This window comes from Erythrolamprus reginae, chromosome 3 (assembly GCF_031021105.1).
Source record: "Erythrolamprus reginae isolate rEryReg1 chromosome 3, rEryReg1.hap1, whole genome shotgun sequence".
Taxonomy (NCBI): Eukaryota; Metazoa; Chordata; class Lepidosauria; order Squamata; family Dipsadidae; genus Erythrolamprus; species Erythrolamprus reginae.
This window is the reverse complement of record NC_091952.1, coordinates 209,927,321-209,949,100: the sequence shown is the minus strand read 5'-3', so window position 1 is coordinate 209,949,100 and position 21,780 is coordinate 209,927,321. Positions and strand designations below refer to the sequence as shown.

Genomic DNA, 21,780 nt, shown 5'->3' with positions numbered 1-21,780 from the left:
AGTAAAATCTAACAAAAGCATTAACAATTCTTCATTTCTAATCATTTTACCAAATAAAAAACAATAATGTTATTTTTTCCATATTTTATTTCCAGAGGAAAACACCTGCATTTTCAATTCTTACGATATATGTGTCTTTCTGTTTTTAGTCGATACATTTCAGGTTTTAAAGCAAAAGGTTTTATTTAGATATTTATTTTAGAAAAAAAACATTTTTATTGTAGACTCAAGGGTACCTTTTCAAATGTCGACTGGACCATGTTTTAGATGAAAAACAAAACAATTTCTTTCTCACAGGGAAAAACATTTGCTTTTTGAAAAAACAACATTGAGACAACCATAACCTGGATGATTGACAAGCTCAGTTCATTGTAGAATTTTGAATTTTTCCAGAGAGATAGATAATTTTCATCTTTAACTATATGCAGCTCTTGCTGTTATCAAATATTGTAGTGCCAAAATCTCCCAGTTATAAATTTAAATTCCTTGGTTTTGTCTAAACAAAACAAGAATACCATTATTTATTAAAGTTTCCAGTTAATTGTTTTAACCAAATATTTCTTATAATTATTTCTGTGCAAAGTAGCCTCACTAATAGATCCCATGCTTTTTATTCATTCCGTCTGTCGTAATTTAAATTTTTCAGTTTTGATTGTAGCTTATGGGTTAGCAGCATCTATGTTCTGAGGTTTCAGTCAAGAGACATGTTAAATGAATTTATTCCATTCCACAGTGTTCCAGGATGTTCTTGTTTCTTGTTGCAGTTTTTGTAATATCTCATCCATCTTCGGTATTACGTATATAAACTTAAAATAATTTTATCCAGCTTTGCATTGATGTCTATTTTCTAAGAATGTTTTTCAGGTATATATTACAAAATAGTGAAAATTGTATCTGTCACTGAAAAATAAAATGAAGATACAATGGTAACTATTTTATCATCTTTTTACCTAGTTTTAGACAATGATAACGATACAGTTTTGAACAAACATCTAGGATTTTTTGACAAATTAAATGTTGGTTTCAAGAGAGTTTCTTACAAAAGGTAATACTCAAAGAGGATTTATCCTTCCACCTTTTTCCCATTTATGTTCAACACATTTAGGGTATAGCTAGCATACCAAATTTATCTTTAAAAAATGCAACACCGAATTTGAGGTTTCTCACATTTAATGATTATTCACATTTTAAAAAATGTGAAGCTATATACACCATAGAACATTTGTTCCTTAACTATGTTCTTTGTATCTAGATAAAAATAAATAGAATTATCCTCTCATTTACAGGTAAATTGGGAAAAAGTATAGATTTTTCAGGAAACTAAATATGTAATTTGCATTTGTATATTTATTTAGAATATTAGCATATTGTTTGTAACTTTTAAAGCATCTTACAGTTGTTTACATTTAGTTATGGTGCTCTTTCATTTTTAACATCATTGTAGTGTGCTGAAACTATGAAAATCAACTTCAATCCTTGGGTATTTCTGTCATGCACATTTCAATCCAGGACTTCAACCCAGTATGATACCTGAAGTTTGGTGAGAGAGCAAAGTTAGAAACCAGGGCTTTTAGGAGAACTCTGCTAGTTCTCTCTGACATGGTAGAAAATGAATTCTTCTTCTTCAGATTATGATTAAAAGAGAGGGAGAACCAATATGGTATAATTTGCATGGGGTTTTTTTCTCCCTCTGGGACAAGGCTTCAAAAATTAACGGATAAATATAAATAGGTAAAGTAGTTCTGGAACAAAGCACAGTAAGATTGGAGGTCATTGGGTTAGTTGAAACACTTTGCTCACTGTGCTCTTATGTATAGTGCTAGCAAATGTTAATAATCTCAGGGACCGCCTTCTGCCGCACGAATCCCAGCGACCAGTTAGGTCCCACAGAGTGGGTCTTCTCCGGGTCCCGTCAACCAAACAATGTCGCTTAGCGGGACCCAGAGGAAGAGCCTTCTCTGTGGCGGTCCCGACCCTCTGGAACCAACTCCCCACAGAGATTAGAATTGCCCCCACCCTCCTTGCCTTTTGAAAGCTGCTTAAAACCCACCTCTGCTATCAGGCATGGGGGAACTAAGATACTTTTTCCCCCTTGGTCTTCACAATTTTATGTATGGTATGTTTGTATGTATGATTGGTCTTTATATAATGGGTTTTTAACTGCTTTTTTAGTATTGGATTTTGTTGTACTGTTTTACTGCTGTTGTTAGCCGCCCCGAGTCTGCGGAGAGGGGCGGCATACAAATCCAATAAATAATAATAATAATAATAATAATAATAATAATAATAATAATAACAACAACAACAATAATAAGCTGTGGTGTATAACGACAAAAATAACAACTAACAAAAACACTGAACAAAAAGAAAAAAGAAAAATCCAGAGATGTTAAACCAAACTTCTCCATCGGAAATATATATTAATATCTGGTCAATTATACAAATCAAGAATATGGCATGATAATTCTTTTTTTTTCTTACAACAATAAACTCTTAATTTTGAATCACTGGTAAGTACACTGAATAGATATCCTATGACAATTAAACAGTTTGACCAAGATTATGAATATCCACATTTTAATCCTCAAGATTAAAAGAATTCTGCAGTTGACTTCAATTATTAGCTCCATATTATAAAGATGTCTGCTCAGATGGCATCAGGGAAACACTCCACCCTGAAGAAAAAGAAAATGGGCATGTTTTTACTTTGGCTTCAAACACCTTTATGAATCACTCCTTTCTTATTGGAAAAGGCAGATGAAGGAGTACATGTGGAGATTGTTAGTCATCCAGGTCATAGTTGTCTCAAATGTGCTTTTTTCTTCAAAAGACAACTGGATTGGTGTTTTCTTCTTGGGGAGGAAGAAGAAAAACATGTTTCACTTATCATCCAAGAAGATCTGTCAGAACTGATGAAGCTGTTTGTATGAGTAGTGAAACGTTTTCTTCTGCCTCAAAGAAAACAGTCCACTTGTCTTGGAAGAAGAAGAAAACACATTTGAGTGAATGTAGGACAGAGTCCCCAAATTGGCAACTTGAAACCTTGTGGACATCAACTCCCAGAATTCTGCGAGTTAAAGTCCACAAGTCTTAAAGTTACCAAGTTTGAAGACCTCTGATGTATGAGGTTTGGGTTTCAGTCTCTTCTGTTTGCTGACCAAATAACATCCAGTCTTGTTCCACACACGTTATGAAGTCACCAAAGTTATTCCAATTGAACTTAAAACTATTGAATTTTGAGCTACTTGTTTCTATTAAAGTATCTTTTATTCTGTTGATTTTGGTTTGCTATATACTGTTTTTACAGTTGAAGTGGGGGCAGGGGGGGGGACTAAAGATGTAAATATAGATAACTATTGGAAAAATCAGATTGTTTGAGATCTAAATTCATTTTTTTAAACGGGCTTGGATTTTGTAAATAAGTTGTTATTGCAAGGCCAACATTTATTTTGTCCCAAAACATACTCAAATCTGGTAATTGTTGAAGCAGCTAACATTAATCAAAGCCTTTCATTTTAAGCTATATTTATGTATGCCAGATTAAATGATAACTGAGGTTTCCACCACCATCCCTTTTTACTACTTCAGATTGTTTGATTATATTCTGAATTTCCCCCCCTTTTTCAAGTTCATTTGAATCGTCTGCTTCAAGCTTGGTTGCAGAACTTCAAGAAAAACTCCAGGAAGAGAAAGTGAAGTTTTTGGAACAGCTTGAAGAATGTGAGAAAAGAAAAAATGAAGAAATGCAAAACATTCGAACATCACTCACTGCAGAGCAGCAAGTAAGCTCTATAACTTCAAGTTCAGATTTTATTGTTGGGGGATACTATAAAATAATTGGAATCATTTTTGATTTTGCCAGACTGGATAACAAATTCCTTAAATTTTAAAAGTTGATTGTATCCTTATGTCTTTGTACGTAAAGTATGATTGTCTGGCTTTGGAGGCAAGGTCATTGCATTCTTTTTCTTTTAGAATCCATATTCATTTTAACTGGGTCTTCACTAAGCTATTTTATATTACTTAAGATTTAATATTGCAGGAATGGGGAACAGACTATGGTTGCGTGTGTATGTGTGTGTTCATACACATATATGTTTTTCCCCCTTGTCGAATCACCCTGGTATCCCCAAATATGGGAGGGAGCATACTGCTTCATTTTTGCACATATAGAATATAGTTCATCGGTTATAAAAATTAACTCCCTTGAGTGGGCTCTGGAGGGGCTGAGTGACAAAAAGGAAGCAGTATTCTTCCTCCCATATTTGGGGATACTAGGGTGAATCGACAGAAAAATACATATCCTTCGTACAACCTGAGACAGGAGGAGAATCTGTGGCCTAGAGGTTAAAGCTACTGCCTTACAGGCAGACTGCCCAGATTCAAATCTCAGTAATGGTATGGCTAGCTGATGAGAGCAAAATAGCTTGAAATAGATCTATATCTTCCTTTTCATTACCAGCAAAAATATGTTACATACAAACATATAACATACATACAAACATACATACACACGCAAAGTAAAGAAATCAGTCATATCTACATGTCATCTTTGTATGTCTCAAGTATTAATATCTAGAAAATTTTTACTTAATTTTGTGCACATAAAGCAATGTTTTTACACCACAATTTCTAAACAATCTTATTTAGAGTTAAATGCAATCTAGCAACAAGGCAATGTAATACAATATTAGATGTGTTTCAAGCCTGTGCGCCTAAAAGCTTCAAATGTGTTTTAATACCATTAAGGATTACACAGTTAAAAATGTCTACATCTACATTTTGTCCATTGTGTTACCAAAATTAATTTTGCTATCTTTTCAGACTACATTTAACACTGTTCTAATAAGAGAAAAGCTGAAAAAAGAAAATATAATCAATGATCTTAGCGACAAATTGAAAGTGATAAAACAGCAGCAAGAAAGAGACAAGGGTAAGCATGCAATGTAATGCATTAGGGTTGCATACCATAGCAATTGTTCAGTGCAATATTAAATATAAATCATTGAAATGCCTTGCTCAGATCTGATTGAAAGTCTGTCTGAAGATCGTGCTCGTTTACTTGAAGAGAAGAAGAAACTTGGAGAAGAAGTTAATAAGCTGAAAAATAGCAATCTTGTTTCATCAACATGCTTGCCTCCTATTCCGGAACCTTCTGGAGCTTGTGCAGCTGATTTCGCATCAGAAACTGAACATTTGAGTTCTGATACAACAGAAGAAGGAAAAATTGATTCCACCCTAGAAACTAGCATGATGACTGTAAAGTAAGTCATTTGGCATTGAAATAAATATGAATGAAATAAGTTTCCCCTACCCCATTTAAAGTGCTGGTCCTAAGTTTTTTTCCTGAATATTTTTTTATACATTTGTATCATTGTCATGCTAAATGTATATATAAGGTTGGATTGTCAGAACATATGTCTTAATTATTATCTGTTTATTTTAAGAGATAATATGTTTAAAATTAGAATGTGGATCATTGCCAAATCCTCAACTATTAGTCATATTTCCTTTGACCCTCTGTTTTAGTGGAGGAAAAAACACCCCTTTTCATCACATTAGTTTTATATATATATAAATATATATATAATGAAATTTCAGCCTTCAAATTTGTGAGAAATGTTATTTTATATTAAGCATTTTGAACAGCAGAAATCAGTTCTATTCATTACTGAAATAAGTTTCTAATCCCTGAATATCAAAATGTATGTCAAATGTATGTGATGGCAGTAAAACAGTATTTCTTAGTTTTAGCAAACTTGCCTTAAAAGAGCTCTAATCCAAACAGTGCGCAAAAAAATGGTCAGGCAAAGTACAAAGGTGAAAACTTCATGGAAGGTTCCTCAGCCAGCCCAGCTCAAGAGTCAGGGCTCACCAGTCAGGAGTCAATGGGCATAAAGTAGGAGTTAAGGGCAGTTGTCATCAATGGAGGGTCTTAAGCTTGATGCCCTTCTTAAAAAGCATTCTTAGTGTTCTTCATTAAGAAGGAGAAGACTCTTTCCTTGCAAACTGCCTCACTTGGAGGGCACCACTGCCCTCTACGTACAGTGGGGGGTTGCTTTGGGAGGAGGTTGCAGTTTAGCTTCTTCATATTCAGAGATGTTACTAGCAAGCCTCATCTGCCTGTTCAGATAACAATAATCATTCCTGTAACTGTGGAGCTGGCTGCTCATTGTCAGTCTCCTCCAAATTTGAGCTCACCATGACAAGTCATGTGCAAATAAATGAAGAATTGTTTCACCTGTTATCTTTTTAAACTGGTTGATCTGTTTAGAATTACATATGTTTGTCATTAATAAATAATTTATCTTGCATAACTAAATACAGTTAATCCAATTGAATGCAGTCCTATTGGTATCTATAGACCTTTTTTTAGCCCACCAATTTCTATTACTACCTTTGTCCTTAGTTCACTCATATTTTCTTACACGTTGTGCATATAAGGATTCCTTGGGATTTGAAGGACTCATCCGCCAAGCATTCCTGGGCGGGTTCTCACAGTCACTTCTGTTATATACTGAAGTTTTGTTGTTTTTCAACACTGTTTTTAAATAAAAATATTAAAATAATTGAGCACAGATGTATTCATTAACCCACATCTAGTCTCTTAGACTTCAGACTTTTCTCCTTGTCACCCAAATACCCAGAAGTATCATTTGCTGCTACTGGACCTCTCAGAGGAGTGACTGATATCTAGGCCATATTCCATGCCCTTACTAATAGCCTGTTCATTTGAAGACATCTGCCCCATTTTTGGGTTTTGTGTCTTTATCTGCCCAACTTCTAATTATCCCCAATAAGACTCTTATCTTCTCCATAATATTTGATATAAGAAAGGCAGATTCAATTGCTGCCATTTATCTATCTATATACATAAGGCTTGTGCGAAATGGTAAAAGATGAACATACTATACACACAGCACTTTTAATCATTTCTGCTTGACACATCTATGCTACAAAGTAGGGCCATTTGGCCAATGTGAAACAGCTGTTTGTTCATCTTTCTTGGTTGTGTTAATCTTTCTTGGTTGTTTGTTATACTATTAAAAGTTCTTTTTAAACAATCATTATAAACATGTTAAAGAGCCAGACAGAGGGTTTTTTAAAAAAAAAACCCCAACACCCTTCATTTCTTGTTAATTTCTTCTATCTTGCTTGCTTTCCTTTTTTTTTTAGTGAAAATGTCCAGATGTTGTCTGAAGAAAAACAGAGGATAATGATGTTAGAAAAAGTGAGTAGTTTTTTAAGTCAGTCTCAGTTTTTGGCAGCATTACTAGTAATGTTAGGCAGAATTAAGGTGTGTAAGAAGCCTACATTTAGCTTTTTTCCCTTCCCATATATCCATTGTGCATCCAGTAGTATTCATGTTATACTAATTAATAAAGTGTCCTTCGATTTCAACTAACATGCTAACTTCATGAATATATCCATGTCAGTGTCTTGATAGCCTTATGGAAGAAAATGCATGTTATTCTGGGTGTTTTCTTATTTCCCTGATTAGTCCTTCAACTCTGTGCAAATCAAACCTAGCTCCTTTGTTTTGCATGAACTAATCCCCACTTATATCCATGCTTACAAGACCCACATGCATTCACAGCAGTCTGATTTTGCACTAATTAGCTTGCACCATTGTGTTTGCTGTTACATTAATGATTTCTGAGTTGTATGGGCCTGAAGGCAGGCTAGAAATCAAAGCTGGTACTGAGTTGTTACTTGTGATTTTTCTGTTATAGAGAAATATTTTATGTTAATTAATTATTTTATTTTAAAACAAAGGTTCTGAATAAATATTTAAAAAACATCCTAGAAGACCAATAAAACCTACTTTTCTATAGGTTTTTTAAAAAAAGATTACGATTATTCCCAGGAATCACATGTCTATGTAATCATTAGAATCCCAAATTAATGTTAACAAGTATTTAGTTTTGATTATTTTTTGAGGGTGATTATATTTATCTAGTGCTCTTGGTAGACACCAGATATAAAAAATATAAAAGTTTATTTTCTCATATATATAAAAATTCCTGTTGTGTGGCTAAGGGATATTTCCATAATTCAGTAACAGAGCACTCATTTTATATACAGAATCCCTTAAGCTTTAATGATTACTATTTAGCTTAATTATTTAGATAAAAACACCTCTAGTACGTTTTCTAAAAAAGGTGTGTCTTTATATTTTATCTCACATTTCCTAGACATGTTGCAGTAAAGAAGTAAAGTGTACATGCTAGACTTATCTGCTTTGCTTTCCGAAAATCAGAATTTCTGGGGTGCTTGCTTAAAAAACAATGTTTTCTATCATTCTAATTCTTCTATGTTTGATAATATAAATTTAAATGAATTGGTTGGTATTTTGAGACAAACATTGTAGTTTAACAGAATTGAAATGCAGATGTATAGCTCATATTCTCTAAAGTTTTATTGAAGATCTTAGTTTACTGTAATAAAAAGCATATAATCGTAGCGCGCACACATGCGTGTGCACACACGCACACCCAAAAAAATCTTAGTGCGCGTGCACAAATACACACGCAAACATAAAGTTGGGTTCCTGAATAATAGATCTAAGTATTTCAGCTTGAATTTTAATCCCGTGTTTACTCATAAACAAATTTCAATTGTGCTAGATTATATTTGTTCCCAGAGAAGAACATACCTATATCTTTTTTTCTTCCTTGACAAAAATTATCAACTGTAAATTTTATTCTGTCCTTTATTAGTGAAGTTTTCCAATGTGCAATCTTTCTGTGTGTGCATATATGGGTCTTTTTCTAATGTATTCCTAAGTTTAGACTTTTTTTGAGCTGTGAACTACATCAGAAATTTCTACAAAAGTGTTGAAATTCATGATACATCTATACATTGTGTTGTCTTATTTGGGAGGTACAAAATTTGTTTATGCATAAAATTTTCAGACAACAGATTTTCATTTTTCTATTTTGTGTTAAGAGGATACGAATAGAATTGCAATTTAAAATACTGGGAATGCATTTATAAAGATATATAATGTTAATATATATAATGCATATTTGGGTAAAGTTATAAAATGCATCTTTTTATAGACGCTGCAATTGAAAGAGGAGGAAAATAAAAGGCTCAATCAAAGATTGGTAAGATGTGTAAATTTTATTAAAAACTTTATTCAAAATAATAGATAAAATCAGTCAATTTAATTTTTAAAAATGTATTCTGAAGAATATATTGTTCTGAGATTTTAGTATTTTAGTTTTAAAGGAAAATGTCGATCAATGGGTTAAAGCAGTGATTGCGAACCTTTTTTATTGCGCGGATGTGCCCACAGCCATAATACACTGCACTCCCCCATTCATAGGCGCACAACACCCCCCATCCCCCTCCACGGTGCTGCACCCCCTGCACTTGCCCTGAAATCTCACTGAAGCCTCCGGGCTTCCTGCAGTTTTCGCTATTCACAGGCTCCACTTCAAAACTTCTGGTTCGCGATTACGAGGTTAGAGGGTATAGAAAAAGATCTGTTCCTCCCTCTTGCTTTCACTTCACCCCTCTTAAAATTAATGGGTCAATTAGCAACACCAAGCACTTTTCCCATGAGAAATAACTCTATTTATTTTAGAAGTTGTAAATCCCGACAGAACATATGGAAACATTTAATATCCAATTCAATAAAGTATTTTATTAGTAAGAAATGTACAACAAAGAAAACTTTCTCTTTTTATATATCTATAAAAAGGATTTATATTAGCTTTATTTAAAAAAATACACAAATGTGAAGTGAATAATTTAAAGATAGTTTTGCCACCTTCTCCAGCGGTTATCACTATTGCAGGTAGCCCTTGCTTAGTGGCTGCCTCACTTAGCAACTGCTCATTGGTACAACTGTAATAGAAAAGGCAGACACAGTGGATAACTTGGGAGTTCTGTTGGGAGTCAAGGCTCCTGCTTAAAGAGCGTATGACAGCCCTATCTAGGAAGCTCAACTTTCTCAGCTTCATGTTGTGTTTCCCATGAACTATCTGGGAAAGTTACACGCTTTTCCAGATAGTTCCTAAGCAAAAACTACCTGTACTTTATTTGAAATTACTGGAGGATCCAAAATACCGACTGCACGTTTTCCTGGTACAATATTAAGAAACCAAATGAACTTGATGATGATTATGTTCCAACTCCTAGTGACCTATATGATACTGCGCTTCACCTACTGCGGCTTCACTTCATCACGGTTTTCTGAGGAAGCCGATCGGCAGATTTAAACAGCCCGCCGAACTCGATCGGCAGGTTTTTCAAAAAAATAAATAAATCTAAAATTGTAAATACTGTATTTAAATACTGTATCTAAAATAAATACTGTGTGGGAAGGGTTTATAAACACTTAAAACAATGAAAACTTACCAAACAATTACAATATAAATACTTAAATAAGTACTACCAGTCGATAAATTCCCCATCATGGATTTCACGTTCATTTCAGGATCCTATTGATGCCAGTTCGAATCAGATCTCTTCCAGAGTTATTTGAAAAGTATTTCTTAATTTTTGTTTGTTTGTTTTGGTATGTCTGATTTCATGACAGACATATGCCCTCAAGTTCTCTAAAAGATAAGTTCTAAATAGGTTGATAAAAAGGCATCAATCACAGCTATGTGTTTTAAATGAATAGTATGTATTGTCATTGCTGCACACAGTAAGTCAGCCCAGATTGATTACTTTTGTACCACCGCAATTAATAAATCAGAAAAATATTTCTGCTCTGGCACTTTGTGTTTTGTGGAATGTTGAATATAAAAATGGATTTGGCAAGAAATCTAGATAAATACAAAGTATAAGTTATAATGTAGGATATATGATTAAAGAAAAATGTGTTGACATTCATAAAAGCGTAAGGATGCTTAAAAATCAGTTATAATAGTAATGGCTAACTTTCTTTATCTTCATATTATGAAATTGATTTAATTTTGTAATACATTTTGTCCATAGATAGTAGATACAAAACACAGAAAGCCAATTTTTCTTTTATTTTATGTCAACCTGTGAAAAGATTAATCAATAATAACCTATGCCTAGAACGAGCTTTATATTTGCTATAATAGGAAAATAATAGTAATGTTACATTTTTCAGATGTCTCAAAGCATGTCTTCAGTTTCCCTAAGACATTCTGAGAAAATTGCTATCAGAGAGTAAGTATAAATATTGTTAATTGTGAAATTTTTTTCATTAAATTCTTTTAAAAAAATAATATCACTGTGGTCATTAATCCAGATTAAAATCAGTATATCTGACAACTATTGGGTAGGTTAATAATTTACATTTGTTTATTTGCAAAAACTCAAAACAAAAATTGAATCCCTTCCCTGCCACTACTTTTTAAAGACTTAATAAAAGTAATGCAGTTTTTTGTTGGGATAGATACAAATTAAACTATACAGAAGTTGAAAACAAATGCAAAAAAAGTATGTGTGTTTATTTAAACACACTGCTAATCAAATTTGTGTCCTAAAACTGCTGACATTTATGTATAGTATTGGTTAAAAAACCTGTAACACTTTTATAAAACCTTGAAGCCATCCAGAACTCTATAGGAGTCCACCAGTTTTGCTGTGCACTGTGAGTAAATTCAGTTGAGATATGCATCTATCTCAGGCATCTCAGTTAACGACTTCTTGTAGAAATTTCCTTTCTGTAAAATGATACATGAAAGGACTGCAATAATCCATTTTTTTCTGTTCTATGTCTTTTTTTGATTACAAAACATAGCCCTTAAAAGAACTCTCCAGATGTTTATTCTTTTCCTATTAGATTATAGCCAGTTGTAGTAATAATTGTTATTGATTACACTACTAGGAAATACAAAATATTTCATCCTTTCCAAATGTCTTTCTTTTAGAGAATCCAGAATTCTTATTACTTCTGCTACATATTCTTGCCAATAAAATTACTAAGGACTATTTTTGAATCCTCACTCATTATTCATATAGATGTATCTCTCCAGTTGGAACAGTGAAATTAGAATAGAAGCCGATTATGAGTGTTTTGTCATTTTACGTATTTCCCTGGATCTTGGAATTAGTAATTAATTTATTTTCTGAAAAGTTTAGGAAAATTAAGATATATCATTCAGAGGAGAAAAGCAATTAATTGTACCATGACTGCTGCTTCTTAAAATAAGCCACAGAGTAGTGGGTTTTTTTTAATGTAAAATGTTTTGCTCATCATTATACAATGACACCTCGTCTTACAAACTTAATTCGTTCCCTGACCAGGTTCGTACGTAGAAATGTTTGTAAGACAAAGCTATTTTCCCCATAGGAATCAATGTAAAAGCAAATGATGTGTGCAACCGCATCCCAAAAGTCACCCCTTTTGCCTTGCGCCGTTGGGAAACCCTGCCTACGGACTTCCATTGCCAGGCGAAGTGCTGGGATTCCCCTGAGCTTCCCCTCACTGGAAAACCCCACCTCCGGACTTCCGTTGCCAGCCGAAGCGCTGGGATTCCCCTGAGCCTCTCCTCGCTGGGAAACCCCACCTCCGGACTTCCTTTGCCAGCCGAAGCACTCATTCTTGCATTGCTGGGATTTCCCTGAGCCTCCCCTCGCTGGGATTCAAAGCAGCGCTGGCAAAAATGAAGGTAATCCCAGCGAGGGGAAGCTCAGGGAAATCCCAGCAATGCAAGAATGGGCATTTTGGCCAGCAACGGAAGTCCGGACGGGGGTTTCCCAGCAGGGGGAGGCTCAGGAAAATCCCAGCAATGCAAGAACAGGCACTTCAGCTGGCAACAGATGTCCGGAGGCAAGGATTCCCAGTGACACGAGACTCAGGGAAATGCCAGTGCTTTGGCTGGCAGTGGAAGTCCGGAGGCGGGGCATCCCAGCGGCGGCGGCTTGGGTTCGTAAGAAGAGGCAAAAAAATCTTAAACACCGGGTTGGTATCAAAAAAATTTTGTATAAAGAGGGGTTCGTAAGACGAGTTATCACTGTATCACTTCATATATATATGAAGGTCTTGGCATATTCGGGGTTCTTCCCGAATTCACCAGGAATCTCTGAAACTTACACGGAAAGAAACCCAAATATGCCAAGACCTTCATACCTGTACCTCTGAAAATCCACAAAAACAAATATAGATAGATTAGATAGATGGGTGGGTGGGTGGGTGGGTAGGTAGGTAGGTAGATTGGATGGATGGACGGACGGACGGACGGACAGACATAGATAGATATTCCCTGTAAATTCCTGTTTATCAAGTAATCACACAATGTGTCGGATCTAGGACCACTTGCTGTGGCCAACTTGCAGCCATCTTACCACCGCTTAAATCCTAAACTTTAAGGTTTAAAAAAAAAAAACAGGGACTCTGAACCGGCGAGGAGGTTTATTCCCTCTCCAAGCGCCCAGAGAAAGGAAAACACTCCGTTCACTCTGGACTGCCAAAACCTCCTTAAGCGCCACCAAAAGGCTCTTCTGGCAGCCCGGAAAAGCCCGAGATGGCTGGGATTAAGGAGGGAATGGCAGGAAACTGGCCGGGCTTTCGTGCCGCTTTCAAATTTCCTGGGAAATTTTTCCGGCCTCGGGTTCTTAAGTAGAAAATGGTTCTTAAGAAGGGGCAAAAAAATCTTGGACACCCAGTTCTTATGTAGAAAAGTTCTTAAGTACTTGGGATTTTTTTTCTGAGTAAATACATATCTATTCAATATTGTATTATGCATTGCCTGCTTAACTTTTTATATTTTATTTTTTGAACTAGGTTTCAGGTTGGCGATTTGGTTCTCATAATCTTGGATGAACGTCATGACAACTATGTATTATTTACTGTTAGCCCAACTTTGTATTTTTTACACTCAGAATCTCTTGCGGCACTTGATCTCAAACCAGGTGAGTGTGGTAAGTGTCATCACCTTGGAAAGTGTTTTTATGATATATTTTAAAAATGTTTGAACTATTGTGAACTTATTGGTATGTATGACACACATATTTTATAATTACGTATAAACACAGAAACATAGCTAAGTAATACTAGAAACAACTATGTTTAAGTAGAAACATTTAATGCAAAAATAAATATGTCATAATGTTTAAATTGTAATATAATATTTTTGGAAGTCCTTATGGTCTTCATACCATTTACAGATAGGAGAGAGTAACAATTATGTGTCCTTTATTATCAAAATGGTATTACACATACAGTACCATGCACAGATTTTTCCCTATTAAATGGTTAAATACAGAGACATATGTATTGAATGGTATTATAAACAGTAGTGTAGTTGATAGTTGTGTGTGTGTGTGTATTATACATACACACACACACACACACACACACACACCCTGTTTCCAGTGGTGGATTCCTAATGGTGCGGTCCAGAACGCCACATTGATAGGAACACAATGATGACACAATTTCCGATGATTTTTTCCCCAGCATCTCCTGAGAAGGAGCTTCTCAGCTGTGCTTTAGACAAAGAATAAAGGTCAGCATTAAGATGAGGGTGGGTGGAAGGGCTTCTTCTGACATGGAGATGCCGGAAAAAAATCACCAAAAATTGTGTCATCAGTGGTTTCCTATCGATGCGGCACTCTGGACCACACCGGTAGGAACCCACCACTGAGTGTTTCCCTGAAATTAAGACCCTGTCTTATATTTTTTTGAACTCTGAAATAAGCCTTTGGCCTTATTGCCATGCACTCAAAAGACCAATTGGGCTTACTATCAGGAGATGTCTTATTTTGGACCACTTCCTTCTCTGCTGTCCCCTTCTTCTTTTGCCCTCAATCTTTCCCAGCATTAGGCTCTTTTCCAGTGCGTCCTTCCTTCTCATTGGATGACCAAACTTTTTGAGTTTCATCTTCAGGATGTGGCCTTCTAAAGAGCAGTCAGGGTTGATCTCCTCTAGGACTGGTCCAAGAGACTCACAGGAGTCTTCTCCTGTGTTCCATAATTCAAAGACCTCAATTATTTGACACTGGTCCAATTTTCACAACCATACTTATCAACTGGGAAAACCATAGCCTTGACTATACTCACTTTTGTTGGCAGAGTGATATCTCTGCCCATGTGGAGTGGGGACTACATATACATATAATCTTTTCAAGTCATGAATCTTTTTTCCTGTAGCTTCTGGAACATCTCGAAGACCTTGGGTGTTAGGGAAAGTAATGGAAAAAGAATATTGTCAGGCAAAAAAGGTAAGGGTTAAATTATTTGATTAGTCATGGTTCAGTGAAATTATATAATGGAATTTGAGCATTATTTTTCTGAGAGGAATAATACAGCTTTTTTACTACATGCAGCATTGTTCAATGAATAAAAAGAGATGAAATGCCATGTGCTACTGAATTAAGTTCCTAAAATGTCATGCATATAGCATTACTTGCGGGACCACCTTCTGCCATATGAATCCCAGCGACCGGTTAGGTCCCACAGAGTTGGCCTTCTCCAGGTCCAGTCAACCAGACAATGTTGCTTGGCAGAGCCAAGGGGAAGAGCCTTGTCTGTGGGGGGCCCAGCCCTCTGGAATCAACTCCCCCCAGAAATTCGCATTGCCCCCACCCTCCTCGCCTTCTGCAAGAATATTAAGACTCCCTTATGTTGCCAGGCTTGGGGCAATTAGATCTAGACCCCCTGGCCAATAATTGTGATATATGGCTGTGATTTGAATTTGATTGATTTTTAATATACAGTGGAACCCCGACATAAGAGCTGCTCTACTTAAGAGCAACTCGAGATAAGAGCTGGGAGGGGAGAGATATTTTTGTTCTACTTACAAGCCCAAATTCGAGATACAAGCGCCAAGGAGCTGTCTCCTGAAGCCAAACGCTAACTTCCGCGTTCGGCTTCAGGAGACAGCTGCGAAGCGGCGCGCGTGTTTTAAAAGGTTGCAGCCGGCCTGGGGGGCTCGGGGGGGGGTGTGCTTGCAGCTTTCTTTCTTGCTCTTTTTCTTTCTCTCTTTTACCTTCCCTTCCTCTATTTCTTCTTTTCTTTCTCCTTCCCACCTTCTTCCCTCCCTCCCTCCTTTCACTCATTCCTCTCTTACTCTCCCCTTTCATAAGTTTCCTTGCTTCCTTCCTCTGTTCCTGTCCCTTCCCCCTTTCTTTCTTTCTTTCTTTCTTTCTTTCTTTCTTTCTTTCTTTCTTTCTTTCTTGCTCTTTTTCTTTCTCTCTTTTACCTTCCCTTCCTCTATTTCTTCTTTTCTTTCTCCTTCCCACCTTCTTCCCTCCCTCCCTTCACTCATTCCTCTCTTACTCTCCCCTTTCATAGGTTTCCTTGCTTCCTTCCTCTGTTCCTGTCCCTTCCCTCTTTCCTTCCTTCCTTCCCACCCTCCGTCCATTCATTCACCCATTCCTCTCTTGATCGCTTAAAGCCGGTCCCTGGTGCAAAAAGGGTTGGGGACCTCTGTCCTACAGGATTGGGTGGCAGAGAAGTTGAACATATGTAAATTTAAAAGTTTAAGAAAGTTTACAAGTTAAGTGAAAGAAACTTCATTATTCATTTATATGTACATGTACATTTCTTCATTAAAAACATGTCTTTCTGCATAATTTAGACTAACTTTGTGAGTTTTTTGAGGGCTGGAACCAATTAAAATTATTTACATTAATTCCTATGGGGAAAAGTCGTTCGAGATAAGAGCTGCTCGACTTAAGAGCCCAGGTCCGGAACGAATTAAACTCGTATCTCGAGGTACCACTGTATTGGGTTTTTTAGCTTACATAGTTTTTACTTAATTAGATTTGTTTCTGTATTCACTGTTTTATATTGTATGCTCCGAGTCTTTGGAGAGGGGCAGCATTCAAATCCAATTAATAATTATTATTATTATTAATAATAATAATAATAATAATAATAATAATTGGCTATGCGATTCAACTAGAAGACTGGGAAAAACTATGGTCAGTAAATTACAAGATGATGCTATCAACACCTTACAAAGAAAATCTCTATAAAATGTTTTTCCGATGGCACAATGCGCCAGCTCGCTTAGCCAAAATAAATGTGAATGTAAGCAACAAATGTTGGAAGTACAAAAAAGAGGTAGGAACATACTACCACATTTGGTGGCGATGTAAGGAAGCAAAAAAAATTTGGACCCAAATTCAGACATGGATGGAAGAAATATTGGATTATAAACTTGATATGAAACCAGAAATGTACTTATTAGGAATAATTAGAGGCAAACATAGTAAAGAAAATTATTACTTAATAAATCATATACTCACAGCTGCAAGATTAGCATTCGCACAAGTATGGAAGCAAGAAAAGACCCCAAACGAAGAAATGGTGATTAAAAAAATATTAGACTACGCCAAATTTAGCAAATTAACATATGAGATACAAAACCAACAAAATAAGGACTATTACAGAGTGTGGGAGAAATTATACAACTGGGTGGAAATTAAGAAAAATGCATAGTAAATAGAATTGTAAAAGATAAACTTTGTATACATATAAATTGTAAATGTTTAATGTTGTTTGTATGGTGTTTAAATGTTTGTATGTTAAATAAAATCATTTAAAAATATAATGATGATGATGATGATGATGATGATGATGATGTGCCCATCCATACATGCATTGTTTACGGTTGGTTATAGATCTGGTGCTAGCCTTAGAATAATTTTCTTTCTTTCCTTTCTTCCTTAGGCACAAAATCGATTCAAAGTTCCTCTGGGTACAAAATTCTACAGAGTAAAAGCAGTACCATGGAATAAGAAAGTATAACACATGAGGAAAACTCAACTCAATACTATATTTTCTGACTAGTCTCTCAGTACCCATTCATCAATCCAAGTAGCAGGCCATTTTTTTTATACAGAGGTCATATGACAATGCTCCATAATATGATCCCTTTTTGCTTTTCTTTTTAATGTGTTATATTTTAGAAACAAGAAATTCATCATAATGTCTGGCCTAATTGTTCCAATTTTTTATTCAGATAACTTTAGAAATGTGGACCAAAAGAGTTCATTTTCTGAAAGGGCAAATCTTACATATCATGGCTTGTTTACTAGCCATGTTAATTGCCTGTTTAAATATACATTAGCTCATATTAGATGTTAAATGTTAACTGCCATTACCAGCATTTGTCCTTTTGTGAAACCATTATCAAACTACTTTCACTCTTTAACAGATTCTTTATAATATGTATAAAACCATCAGTTATTTATAATACAGGAGTGTTCATTGCATGCAGATAATTTTATTCAGCATGAGTTTGCCTCAATAGATGAAAAGGTAACTCTTGCAACTTGCTTTATTGCATTAAAAATCTGTTTAATATAAGAGAAAGGAAAAAAAAACACCAGTATCTTGCTAAGCTAATATGGATCAGTCTTTGAAGTTTTTGAAGCGTTGATCACAGATCTTGAAAGGAAGTCGCTAGGCTCTTGTATTTAAATGAGACACCTTCCCAGTCCTCAGAGAAGTCTTGTATTGATCTATTTAAAAGAAAAATCATATTAATGAAATTGTATTTCATGGCTAAGGTTCAGGGAGGAAAAAAACCGCATTGTACATTAACTATACAAAGATCACTTAAATAACAAATTATTGTACTGTAAAAGACATGTAGAATTTTAAAACAATAAAGATTTGAACCTGTAAATGTTTCAATGGTCTACATGCTTTTTAAATTATATGTGGTAGGGCAGTCCTATCCATGATTGTTCTTGTAAATTTTGAAGTTGAATGTACTTTATATAAATATTTTAAAAATGCCTGTAAAGAGTTTTCTGAAATGTTCCATGTATGATCAAGCTAATTATTTTAATCATCGTTTATTTTTGCACAGTAAAGTAAATTACAGGCAAAATAATGTTCTAATGATTTCTCTTCTAGAATTCTAGGGTTGAAAGGGACCTTGGGACTTCTCAAACTATCCCAGACAAATGGCTGTGCAACGTTTGCTTGAAAACCGTACTTATACATGCCCTACGTAATAGTTTCCATAGTCAGGGCATTCCTCTTTATTTTGAGCTTGGAGCTCTGTCTGTAAAAATTTCCACTCTTAGTCTTCACTAAAAATGACAATACCAAATTGTTCTGTTCAAAAAAAGGAACAACAGATAACACTAAATCTGTATTTAATTACCAATAATTTATAATACTCTGTAATAATATGACCAATAAGTAATTCATGCTTTGTTACATCATTTTGATCTTGCTATATGGTGACAAAGACATTCCCAAATCTTAATTTTTCCTAATCATTTCAATTCAAATAAAATTATCACTGTGTAATTAATAAAGGGTTTGTTTTGAAGTGGAAATAAAACATCTAACTTTTATGCCTATTTTTACTGAAGCAGGATGAAACAAGTAAAGATTTCAAGCCTTCTGTTTACGCAGCTCCAACTAGCCCTTCAAAAATTGATTTGTAATATCTGCAATAAGCCATTAATAACAGAATCTTCCAATTTTCAGGGCTTTAAGTGATGCATCTTTTGTTGAAGACAAATGTAAACATTTAAGAATTATTTTAATATAAATGTTTTTTAACAGTAGATAGACTTTAATTAATGAGTTATTACTATTGGTAAAAGACAGGAAGAACCGGGATGGGGATAAAATGTGGTCTGAGTCACCTCCCTTCAACGCAATGGTACTGACATTACACTAGTGAAAGGCACAATTTTTTTCACAAATACATCGCATCCGTCACCACTCTTCAGCTAGCCAAAGAAGAATAGGGTATTACCTTCTGTAATGGGACACAGGTGGAAGAAGTAAGGTGTTCTGAATGCACAATCCTGTTTATTGTGCTGTAATAAGAAACCAGAAGCACAAGACATTAGTATATTCACTTATCACTGCTTCTCATTACATTTGAATCTACATCTTTTTGTTCTCAATATTTTAAATTAAGAGAAAAAGGCAACATACATTTCTATAAATTTTAACCGTGGAGAAAAAAAAGTGCACATTGCTTGCAGCAGCGTCTCAGAAAAACGTTAGGAACATTAAGTCATGCACTGAGAATGTAAATAACTTGTGATAATCTTAGTTTTTAAGGAATATTTGTCATCTGTTTCATTTTATAATCTGTGTGTGTATCTAAAATGGAACTTCTGTCAAACAGAACTGTTAACATATTCAGTAATGATTCTAAACAGTCATCAAAAAAATATTTAGTTTACATTCTTGTTGGATATTATAGTCTGGCTGGCTTATGAAACTATGAATGGTATGTACTGTTATTCCATCAAACTCTACAATAATAAAACCACATCCATATTTTTATAATTCTATAAAGAACACATTACTGAATGAGGCAGATATATTAAGTAATTCAGTAGTTCCTCATGGTGGGGTCGGGGGGATTCTCATTCTCTCACATATCATAAATACTTTCTGATATGAACCGAGTGGTGAATAAAAACTGCTTGAACAAATTCAATTCAAAAGGTCAATCATCTTGTATGTATGAAGGCTTCCATTTCAAGTTAGGGATAGGAAAAGAAAATGGCTGTTACAAAATGTGGCTGATTTGCCAAACTAATAATTATGAATCAGCTCAGCGAACAGCAAAAAAAATCTTCATTTAATAGACCAGTTTAAATCTCAAAACTATCCCTTTGCAATGTGCATGGACAAATGCTTGTTTAGAAGCTTTTGGGACCTGCTTCCTTTTGCTGGGAAAAGTGACTATCCTGCAACAAATTATGGAGACATCTGGGAGTAGTTTTCAAGTAGCTGTGCAAATCTACAAAAATCAGGGCTGCATCAATGCTTCAAACAAATGCTTTTGTATACAGTTGGGGGGGGGGAGTATTTAATCAGACACCAATTGTGCAAGTTCTCCCACTTTAAAAGATGAGAGAGGCCTGTAATTGGCATCATAGATAGACCTCAACCATGAGAGACAGCATGAGAAAACATCCAGAAAATCACATTGTCTGGTTTTTAATGAATTTCTTTGCAAATTATGGTGGAAAATAAGTATTTGGTCAATAACAAAAGTTCATCTCAATACTTTGTTATATATCCTTTGTTGGCAATGACAGAAGTCAAACATTTTCTGTAAGTCCTCACAAGGTTGGCACACACTGTTGGCCATTCCTCCATGCAGATCTCCTCAAGAGCAGTGAAGATTTGGGGCTGTCGCTGGGCAACACGGACTTTCAACTCCCTCCAAAAGTTTTTTATAGGGTTGAGATCTGGAAACTGGCTAGGCCGCTCCAGGACCTTAAAATGCTTCTTAAGAAGCCACTTCTTTGTTGTCCTGGTGGTGCATTTGGGATCATTGTCATGCTGAAAGATCCAGCCACGTTTCATCTTCAGTGCCCTTGCTGATGGAAGGTGGTTGGCCCCATTTATTCTTTCATGTACATGGATCAGCCGTCCTGGTCCCTTTGCAGAGAAACAGCCCCAAAACATGGTGTTGCCACCCTCATGCTTCACAGTAGGTATGGTATTCTTTGGATGCAACTCAGCATTCTTCCTCCTCCAAACATGACAAGTTGTGCTTCTACCAAACAGTTCTACTTAGGTTTCATTTGACCATATGGCATTCTCCCAATACTCTTCTGGATCATCCAAATTCTCTCTAGCAAACTTCAGATGGGCCCGGACATGCACTGGCTTAAGCAGGGGGACACGCCTGGCACTGCAGAATTTTGAGTCCCTGGCGGCATAGTGTGTTATTGATGGTAGCCTTTGTTACATTGGTCCCAGCTCTCTGCAGGTCATTCACTAGGTTCCCCCGTGTGGGACTGGGATTTTTGCTCACCTTTCTTGTGATCATTTTGACCCCATGGGATGAGATCTTGCCTGTAGTCCCAGATCAAGGGAGATTATCAGTGATCTTGTATGTC

The 21,780-nt window shown here is 35.6% G+C and overlaps 1 protein-coding gene across 3 annotated transcripts in view; it reads left to right on the top strand.

The window, feature by feature from the left end:
- Positions 1 to 18,572, top strand: part of RB1CC1 (RB1 inducible coiled-coil 1) — a 63,358-nt gene extending 44,786 nt beyond the window's left edge. For 2 of the 3 annotated variants that reach the window (XM_070747746.1, XM_070747745.1), the window contains exons 16-24: positions 3,629 to 3,782; positions 4,825 to 4,933; positions 5,024 to 5,264; positions 7,177 to 7,231; positions 9,063 to 9,110; positions 11,096 to 11,154; positions 13,718 to 13,854; positions 15,086 to 15,156; positions 17,612 to 18,572. In XM_070747746.1, coding sequence (XP_070603847.1) covers positions 3,629 to 3,782; positions 4,825 to 4,933; positions 5,024 to 5,264; positions 7,177 to 7,231; positions 9,063 to 9,110; positions 11,096 to 11,154; positions 13,718 to 13,854; positions 15,086 to 15,156; positions 17,612 to 17,689 — 952 coding nt within the window. In that variant the 3' untranslated portion in view covers positions 17,690 to 18,572. The remainder of the gene's footprint in view (positions 1 to 3,628; positions 3,783 to 4,824; positions 4,934 to 5,023; positions 5,265 to 7,176; positions 7,232 to 9,062; positions 9,111 to 11,095; positions 11,155 to 13,717; positions 13,855 to 15,085; positions 15,157 to 17,611) is intronic. The other variant, XM_070747747.1, reaches the window with a different exon arrangement.
- Positions 18,573 to 21,780: the final 3,208 nt, after the last annotated feature.